Source organism: Heterodontus francisci, chromosome 3 (genome assembly GCF_036365525.1).
Source record: "Heterodontus francisci isolate sHetFra1 chromosome 3, sHetFra1.hap1, whole genome shotgun sequence".
NCBI lineage: Eukaryota > Metazoa > Chordata > Chondrichthyes > Heterodontiformes > Heterodontidae > Heterodontus > Heterodontus francisci.
In genome coordinates this window covers 98788481-98798804 of record NC_090373.1, presented here as the reverse complement: position 1 = coordinate 98798804, position 10324 = coordinate 98788481, and the positions used below count along the sequence as shown (strand labels likewise).

At 41.7% G+C, this 10324-nt stretch overlaps 1 protein-coding gene across 2 annotated transcripts in view; it reads left to right on the top strand.

Annotated features, from left to right (window-relative positions):
* LOC137358745 (ectonucleotide pyrophosphatase/phosphodiesterase family member 3-like) overlaps positions 1-10324 on the top strand; it is a 164303-nt gene that overhangs the window by 19836 nt on the left and 134143 nt on the right. Inside the window, exons 3-5 of one of the 2 annotated variants that reach the window (XM_068025043.1) lie at positions 455-577; positions 3830-3955; positions 7627-7687. In XM_068025043.1, the coding sequence (XP_067881144.1) occupies positions 455-577; positions 3830-3955; positions 7627-7687 (310 nt within the window). Of the gene's footprint in view, positions 1-454; positions 578-2656; positions 2755-3829; positions 3956-7626; positions 7688-10324 lie in introns of those variants that run through there. The other variant, XM_068025044.1, reaches the window with a different exon arrangement.

Genomic DNA, 10324 nt, shown 5'->3' with positions numbered 1-10324 from the left:
TCACTATTGTCCACCTACCAAACTTTTGCCTTCCCAAAGATGGCCAAAGTGGATATTCTTCATTTGTAAGTTTAGACAATTAATTTTATTTGAATGTGAAAACATCAAAGCTCCAGTCTTGAGCTTGCCTACAGCCATATGTAGGCATTCCAGGAAGGGTTATTGAAGCAAATTGCAGTTGGAACCCTGGCTAACTCTTCTCCAATATGCTGAGATCAGTTACATCAGTGGAACGAAGAGGTTCAGTCTGGAACCCTTCTGGGCCAATACTAGATGAACTGTACACTTACCAACTGAGCAATGAGAGGTTCCTTTATTTCAGCCTTCATGTGATTTTAGACCTGACAAGATCAAATTCTGTTGAACATGAACTTCTTCACAAACAGAGTTGACTTAACAATGTACCATATGCCATCTATTATTATCTTATATAATGACCAATTCATGTTTCCAGTTAGCTGCAGAAACCGATGCCATCCACCCTCTGATGAGGAAGTCAGGGGCTGTCGTTGTGACAGTCTCTGTAGAGAAACTCGCAGCTGTTGCTTGGATTTTGCAGAAGTCTGTCTTCAGCCAGGTACGTGTAAGAAAGATAACATTCCACAAACATTTTCAGCATAGTTTCTCCAAAACTTCTTTCTCTTTCCCTCGTTTTTCACCATTCATTATTCTTACTGAAAAGCTTGTGATATGGGGAGGTAGGAAATGTGTTTGAAGTTCCAGTTCTTTCATGTGACTATTTCTGAACAATAGTTTGGGACATATTTTGATTTGTTAAAGAAAAATGATTTTACAAAACACTCATTACAATTCAATAATGTTTCAGAATTATAGGGCTGAATCTTAGCTTCCAAAAATGGGTGGGTTGGTGTTGGGTCAGAGGGTAAAATTCAAAAGTATTAAAACGGGAACCCAACTTGCCTCAAACCTACCCACTCCTCATTTTAACAGGGGCAAGATGAGGGGTGAGCAAACAATCCACTCGTGGGATGCGGGTTAGTCATTTGAATATTATAATGAGACTTCCTGCCTTCATTTTAACAGTTATGAGCTCATGTTGGTCGGTTTTCCCAGACCTTGGAAATCCCAATAGCTGAAAGGAGTTGAGAGGGACTGAATCCATGAATGCTTCCATGAATCCAACACTGCTTGTGGAATAGGAAGAGCAGGAGTGCTTCCGTCAGGCCCAACAAGCTACCCAGTAACATGCCACCCTTTCCCACCATGATCTATCTGCTCCCCCCTCCTGATTACCATCTGTTACCCCCAACCACCATTGGACCACCACCACCTCCCCCCACCCCCCGCCACAGTCATCTGTTCCCTTAGACCATCTTCTGTTCCCCAACCATCATTGGAACCGCTCTCCTCTCCCCGCCCCACCACCACCCCTTGATTGGGACTCCACCACTCGACCTACCTGCCCTCCTATGCTGTAGCCTTGTGTAGCAAGCTTCCTGTCCAAAATGCTTCCAGACTATCAGCAGGAAACCGACAGAAAATTTTACAAGAGCTCTGAAAGCAAAAACTGGAGGACATTCAGGATTTCTGCTCTTCTGGTTTTCCAACCTCACAGGTCCCCAAACAGAACTTGCTTCTGAGATAAAATCCAGAATGTACAATCAGAAATTACAGCATAAAGGTGGCAATTAAATCCATTGTGCCTGTTCCAGAGTGAACTCTTCAACTAGATTTATTGCTCTAATTCAATTTTCTTACCCCTCAAAAGATACTTCTGATTAAGTATTTCATTCTCTAATAAACTTATGTGTGAAAATATTTCTTCTCACTTCCCCTTTCATTGACCTAGCAATGATTCTCACTTTATTCCTCATTGTCACCAATTTATCAACTAGTGGAAATAGTCTAATTATTTACTCTCAAATCATTTCACAATTTTGAAAACCTTTAATAAATCCAATGGATTAGATGTTTATTATTAAACATGGTTTGTTAGAGTCTTCATTCTTTGAGGGGCAAAGTTTAGAGGGGATGTGCGAGACAAGTTTTTTACACAGAGGGTGGTGAGTGCCTGGAACTTGCTGCCAGTGGAGGTGGTTGAAGTAAATACAATAGCGACCTTTAAGAGACATCTTGACAAATATATGAATAGGAAGGGAATAGAGGGATATGGGCCCCGGAAGTGCAGAAGGTGTTAGTTTAGGCAGGCATCAAGATCGGCGCAGGCTTGGAGGGCCGAATGGCCTGTTCCTGTGCTGTACTGTTCTTTGTTCTTTGTTCTTTGTTCCATCTACTAAAGTCAAGAAAATCACACAAGGGCATATGGTACATCCAGTAAACCAAAATGCAATGACCAGGGTTCTTTGTCTGATTCCTGGATTAACCACAATTACCTAGATAGAGGCACATTCCAGATCATAGTGAGTGGGTATTTGTTTTCCAAGTGTTGATACCCAAAAATGTAACTGACTTAAAGTGAGATATTAAACTGAGGGGTGAATTTTATGCAGGCGATGGGGATCTTGGCCATCAGATGAAGAGTGGGCGAGAGCCCTGCACTGCCTGCTCTGGGGAAGGCTCATCGCATTACATGTCAATTAGGCAGTTCAGTAGACAGTGGCGGGCCTTCCCCGGAAGTAAGGACCCCAGTGACGGAAATCCCACCTGCTGAGAGCTGCCGGCCATTCAGAGACCGGCAGCTCTTTAACTGAACATCGCCACCATGGAGCTGGTGGCTGCGACCGGTAATGCACCTATTGGAGGGCCAGAAGCATCGAGGGACCCAGGCCATAGGTGAGTCATGGTGCGAGGGGTTTTGCGGGGTGGAGGTCGTGGGGGAGGGGTTTTTAGGGTGATCAGCAGCAAGGGAAGTAGGGTGACTCTCAGCGCACCCCCGCACCACCCCCCCACCCCGAAGCCGGGTCCCTTGATCAGGCACGAAGTGCTTTTGAACGAGGGACCCACCCCATCAGGACCCACCCCCCCCTCTCCCCTGCAGCCAGCAAGCAACCTGTACAGGTTTGCTTGGCATGCTCCCTGCATGGGGACAGGTCTGCCTTCTGCTGGGCAGTGGTAGCAGCAGGATGAGGCTCTCAGTTGGGCTTTCCTGCCATGGACTTAATTGGGGTGCAGGCTGGAAGGCGGCTGACTCACCCTCATCCCCCCACAATCCCACCCGATTAAATGTTCTCCCCGCTTCCAAACTCACTATGGGGGAGAGTATAAAATCCCCCCTGAGCTTCTGCTGCCAGTTCCAGTGGTTCAGATAAATTTAAAATTCCCAATTGCACTATTGATATCTTCTAGTTCCTGACCAATACCTTCCCTCAAACAAAAACAGGTTAACTAGTCATTCATCTTAGTGTTGTTAAAAGGATCTCACTATGTGAAAAGTGCTGGCAGTGTTTGACTACATAACAAGTCACGGCATGCACAATGATTTATTATATCCCCAGAGCAGGCGGGCAGCCATAAAGGCGGGGCTAAAGTGTGGCGAGTCGAAGAGACTTAGCAGTTGGCAGGAAAAAAGACAGAAGCGCAAGGGGAGAGCCAACTGTGTAACAGCCCCGACAAACAAATTTTTCTGCAGCACCTGTGGAAGAGCCTGTCACTCTAGAATTGGCCTTTATAGCCACTCCAGGCGCTGCTCCTCACACCACTGACCACCTCCAGGCGCTTACCCATTGTCTCTCGAGATAAGTAGGCCAAAGAAGAAGGAGTAAATGGTTTAACATACTTTTAAGGTGTGATAAAATGCTATTTCTTTCTAATTTAGAATGGCAGGCATATATTAAACAATGGTTCCCATTCTAACTCTGTACATTTTCTTCTTAGGAAAGTAGATTAACTGGATATTTTTGTAATTTAGCTGAGCTCTGGACATGTAACAAGTTCCGCTGTGGCGAGATGCGTTTACCCTTGAGCCGCTGTTCATGCTCTGATGATTGTTCGCAAAATGGTGATTGCTGCACTAATTACAAGACCGTTTGTAAAGGTAAAGAATTTTAACTGCACAAGTTTAGCATTCACCCTGGCCTACATGCTTAATGCTACAGTTATCTACATTAAATCTCTTCTCTGAGATGTGGCTCCATTCCCTCATCACATCTAGATCCAAATGTAATCTGTTTTCATCCAGGTTCTGGCACTGGCACAAACCACTGTGTCATCTGCAGACTTGCAGAGCCCTCAACGCCTTCATCCAGATCATAAATATAGATTTTGAAGAGTATTGGTCCTAATACTTATCTGTGAGGGATTCCATTAGTAATCGATTTCCACATAATGATAATAACTGAATTATCATAGAACAATCCACAATTAGGGCACCACACTGGCGCAGTGGTTAGCACTGCAACCTCACAGATCTAGTGACCTGGGTTTGGTTCTGGGTATTGCCTGTGCGGAGTTTGCAAGTTCTCCCTGTGACCGTGTGGGTCCCCTCCGGGTGCTCCGGTTTCTTCCCACAGGCCAAAGACTTGTGGGTTGATAGGTAAATTGGCCATTGTAAAAATTGCCCCTAGTGTAGGTAGGTGGTAGGAGAATTGAGGGAAGGTGGGGATGTGAGAGGGAAAATGGGATTAATATAGGATTAGTATAAATGGGTGGTTGATGGTCGGCGCGGACCCGGTGAGCCAAAGGGCCTGTTTTGGTGCTGTATCTCTCTATGACTCTAAATCTCATCAATTGAATGACAGAAAGTAATTGGTCCTGTGGTGCAATGTCAGTTAAAGAACAAATTGAAGTATCAAGTATCGAAGTGCCAAGTATTTGAGACAATAGGATTCCGGCATGGGTAATACAGTAATCATGGGTGACACCAATCTGCATATAGACTGGGTAAACCTAATGAGCACTAATACTGTGGAGGACAGATTTCTAGAGTGTGTTAGGGATGGTTTTCTAGAGCAGTATGTTGAGGAACCAACTAGAGAACAGGCTATTTTGGATCTAATTTCATGTAATGAGAAAGGGCTAATTAACAGTCTTCTAAAATAACCTTTAGGGATGAGTCACCATAATATGATAGAATTTTACATTATGTTTGAAAGTGAGGTAGTTCAATCTGAAACCAGGGTGTTAAATTTGAACAAAAGGTTCAAATGAAGGTATGAGGGGCAAATTGGCTGAGGTGCATTAGGAAAATACATTAAAAGGTATGACAGTACATAGGCAATGGATAGTCTTTAAAGAAATATTACATAGGGGCGGCACAGTGGCGCAGTGGTTAGCACCATAGCCTCAGAGCTCCAGGGACCCAGGTTCAATTCTGGGTACTGCCTGTGCGGAGTTTGCAAGTTCTCCCTGTGACCGCGTGGGTTTTTGCCGGGTGCTCTGGTTTCCTCCCACAGACTTGCAGGTGATAGGTAAATTGGCCATTGTAAATTGCCACTAGTGTAGGTAGGTGATAGGGAATATGGGATTACTGTAGGGTTAGTATAAATGGGTGGTTGTTGGTCGGCACAGACTCGGTGGGCCGAAGGGCCTGTTTCAGTGCTGTATCTCTAAATAAATAAATAAATAGTTTAGAGCAACTATACATTCCTTCAAGGCACAAAATCCCCAAAAGTAAAGGCAGTCAACCGTGGATAACAAACAAAGTTAAGGATTGTATAAGATTAAAAGAAAAGGCCTATAAAGTTCCAGAAAAAGTAGTAAACCTGAGGATTGGGAGGATTTTAGAATAGAGCAAAGGAGGACCATGAAACTGATAAAGAAAGGGAGAACAGAATATGAATGTCAGCTAGCGAAAAATATAAAAACGGACTGTAAAAGCTTCTACAGGTATGTAAAAAGGAAATGTTTGGCTAAGAAAATGTGGGTCCATTACAGGCAGAGTCAGGAGAATTTATAATGGGGAATAGAGAAATGGCAGAGATGCTAAATGATTACTTTGTGTCTGTCTTCACTAAAGAAGATACAAGAAATCTCCCAGAATTAGAGATCCAAGGGATTAGGGGGAATGAGGAATTGAAGGCAATTAGTATTAGTAAGAAGGTTGTATTGGAGAAATTAATGGGGCTGAAAGTTGATAAGTCCCCAGGACCTGATATTCTACATCCCAGAGTGTTAAAAGAGGTAGCTATGGAGATAGTGGATGCATTGGTGATCATCTTCCAAAATTCTATAGATTCTGGAGCAGTTCCTGCAGATTGAAAGGTCTCAAATGTCACCCCACTATTTAAGAAGGGAGGGAGTGAGAAAACAGGGAATTACAGACCTTACATGGGAAAATGCTAGAATCTGTTCTAAAGGATTTTATAAATGGACACTTGGATAATAATGATCTGATTGGGCAGAGTCAACATGGATTTATGAATGGGAAATCATGTTTGACGAACCTGTTGGAGTTTTTTGAGGATGTTACTAACAGAATTGATAAAGGGGAGTTGGTGGACATGATATACTTGGATTTTCAGAAGACTTTTGATAAAGTCCCCCACAGGAGACTGGTCAGTAAAATTAAAGCACATGGGATAGGAGGTAATCTACAAGCATGGATTAAGGATTAGTTAACTGGCAGAAAGCAGAGAGTAGGAATAAACAGGTCATTCCCGCGTTGGCAGTCTGTGATTAGTGGAGTAGCCCAGGGATCAGTGCTTGGGCCCCAGCTGTTCACAATATATATCAGTGATTTGGGTATAGGGACCAAATGTAGTATTTCCAAGTTCGTGGATGACACAAAACTAGGTGGGAATGTGTGTTGTGAGGAAGATGCAAACTGGCTTCAAGAGCTATAGACAGACTTAGTGAGTGGGCAAGAATGTGGCAGATGGAATATAATCAGATGGAATATAATGTGGAAAAATGTGAGGTTATACACTTTGGTAGGAGGAATAGATGTGCAGAGTATTTCTTAAATGATAAGAGATTAGAAAGTGTAGACGTACAAAGGGACCTGTGTGTCCTTGTCAATAAGTCACTGAAAGCTAACATGCAGGTGCAGCAAGCAATTAAGAAGGCCAATGGTATGTTAGCCTTTATTGCTTGAGGATTTGAGAACAGGAGTAGTGAAGTCTTGCTTCAATTGTATAGAACCTTGGTTAGACCACACTTGGAGTACTGTGTGCAGTTTTGGTCCCCTTACCTCAGGAAGGATATTATTGCCATAGAGGGAGTGCAACGAAGGTTCACCAGACTTGTTCCCGGGATGGCGGGACTGTCCTATGAAGAGTTTAGAAGATGAGAGGTGATCTCATTGAAACCAACAAAATACTAAAAGGGATAGACAGGGTAGATGCAGTTAAGGTGTTTCCCCTGGTTGGAGAGTCTAGAAATAAGGGGGAAGCCACAGAGATGAGAAGAAATTTCTTCACTCAGAGGGCTGTGAATCTTTGGAATTCTCTATCCCAGAGGGCTGTAGAAGCTCAGTCATTGAGTATGTTTAAAGCAGAGTTTGACAGATTTCTAAATGACATATGGGGATATGAGGATAGTGTGGGAAAAAGGCATTGAAGTGGATGATCAGCCATGATCATATTGAATGGCAGAGCAGGCTCGATGGGCTGAATGGCCTACTCCTGCTCCTATGTTTCACCCATTGTAGGTATGGTTGTAGGTGAAAAACACCTTATTTAATTTAATGAAAATACCAAGTGTGATCTAAGCGTGAGAGCCACTTTCAAATTTCAAAAGCTAATTTTAGTGATTTTTCTCCTTATGTAGCCGTAACATCTTGGGTGGAAGATGAATGTGAAGAAATGAGTGCTCCTCAATGTCCTGCAGGGTAAGAAATGTTATGGAACTTCAAAGCCTGTTTGTGAAGAAGACACTGAGACCAGGAAGCTTAAGTGGAGACTGTTTATTGCTTGCCACAGAGCTTACTTCTCCATTCCTAACAACACATAGCCAGTGCTGGCTGGCTCTTTACATATACACATTTGAATACAATTAACTAATTAACACCCAACACCTGTTCACCCTATTATTTTGAACTACCAGGTATTTATCATCCACTAACAGAATTTCAGACCCTAACAAGAGATGCTATAATGTGAATAACACATCAGTTCAATGGTTTATGCTGTAAAGGGAGCAGGAAAAGGCATTTGCATTTAGAACTGGAAAAATGGACAGATTACATCAAAAGAAATCATTATTTAATTTACTAGAAGATTATACATTTTGTTTTGTGAGTAAAATCATTTTTCTAACACCCAGTTCACCCAGTTTAGTAAATTCGCAGGCCTGTTATATGTCAGCTATGGGAGCACACTCATCTCTGAGTCAGAAGTTGTGGGTTCAAGTCCCATTCTAGATACTTGCATACAAAATCTACGTTGACATGGCAGTGCAGCACTGAGGGAGCGCTGCACTGTTGGAGGTGCCATATTTAAGAGGAAAGTTTAAACTGAGGTCCCATCTGCTCTCTCAGGTGGATGTAAAAGAACCTGTGGCAATATTTTGCTGAAGAGCAGGAGAGTTCTGCCCAGTGTCATGACTAACCAACATTGCTAAAATAGATTATCTAGTCATTTTAACATTGCTGTTTGTGGGAGCTTGCTGTGTGAAAAATGTTTGCCACATTTCCTACATGCAATAGCGATTGCACTTCAAAAGTACTTTATTGGCTGTAAAACACTTTGGGACATCCTGAGGTCATGGAAGTTGCTATATAAATGCAAGTCTTTCTTAATGCAACAATCCTGGTCGAAAACACAAGTTTTTAAGGACCTAGCAGGAAAGCAGGCAGAATTTTGCAGGGTTCCAGGGCAAGATCCAGGCATGAGCTCCCAGGTGAGCCACACATTCACTGGATTGGAGGCAGGTACATTTAATTTCTCCTGACATACCAGCCAAATAGGGCTTTAAGCTAATAAGGGGGAGGGTATGTTCAGGTAAGGGTAAATTTATAAGTCTGAAGAGAAAAAAGCAGAGTAGCGATTTGGGTAAAATCAAATAGATTGTGTCAGGAAGGGATAGAGTTTAAGAACGTTAAAAGGGATTCGTGACCAAGGTCACATCAGAGGAAAATAGAAAAATAGTAAGAAGTTAAAATTAAAGGCGCTATATCTGAATGTACAAAGATAGATTAATTAATGGCACAAATAGAGATTGTTTGACCTAGTAGCCATTAAAGAGATGTGAGTGCAGAGTGACCAAGGTTGGGAACTAAATATTCCAGGGTACTTGACTTTCAGAAAAGATAGACAAAATGGAAAAGGTGGTAGCTAGACCTGATTATAAATAATGAGATAAAATCAGTAGAGAGAAAGGATCTTAGCCCAGAAAATCAGGATGTAGATTCATTATGGGTAGAGCTAAGAAATAACAAAAGGCAGAAAACATTAGTGGATGTAGTTTATGGGCCCCCTAACAATAATCATAATGTTGGGCAGAGTATACATCAGGAAATTAGAGAAGCATGTAACAAGGGTAATACAGTAATCATGGGGGTCTTAATCTTCATAAAGGCTGGACAAACCAAGTTGGCAAAAGTAGCTAGGAAGTCAAGTCGATCAATATATTAATGATAGTTTCCAACAACAGTATTTTGAGGAACCAACTAGAGAACAGGCCATTTTAGATATATTATTGTGTAATGAGAGAGGGTTAATTGGTAGCCTAATTGTAAATGATCCTCTGGGGAAGAGTGATCATACTATGATAGAATTTCATATTAAGTTTGAGAGTGATGTGGTTAAGCCTGAAACTAAGGATTACCTTTAAACAAAGCCAGTTACAGAGTTATAAGGGATAAGCTGGCTGGGGTAGATTGTGAAATTATATTAAAAGATTTGATGGTAGATAAGTAATGGCAAATATTTAAAGAAATAATTCATAATTTTCAACAAATATAGATTTCATTAAAAAATTCACAAAATGGTACAACCATGGCTAACTAGAGCAGTTAAGGATAGTATTAGATTAAAAGAATAGGCTATAATGTTGCCAAAAAGAGTTGTAAGCCTGAGGATTGTAAGGGTTTTAAAAATCAGCGAAGGTTGACGAAGAAATGGAATGAGAGTGAGAAAGTAGAATGAGAGTGAACTAGCAAGAAATATAAAAACAGATTGTAAGAACTTTTACAAATATGAAAAAGGAAGATATTAGCAAAAGTAAATGTGGGTCCCTCACAGGCAGAAATAGGAAAATAAATGCAGAGTAAGGAAATAGCAGAGACATTAGACGAATATTTTGTATCCATCCTCACGGTAGAAGATACAAAGGACATATCGGAAATTGTATGATCTAAGGGTCTAATGAAAGTGAGAAACTTAATTAATTTTAGTAAAGAAAATATATTGGAGAAATTAATTGGACTAAAAGCCAATAAATCCCTTGGACCCGATGGTGCTGGCCTACATCCTAGGATTCTAAAAGAGGTGGCTGCACAGATAGTGGATGCATTGGTTTTGATCTT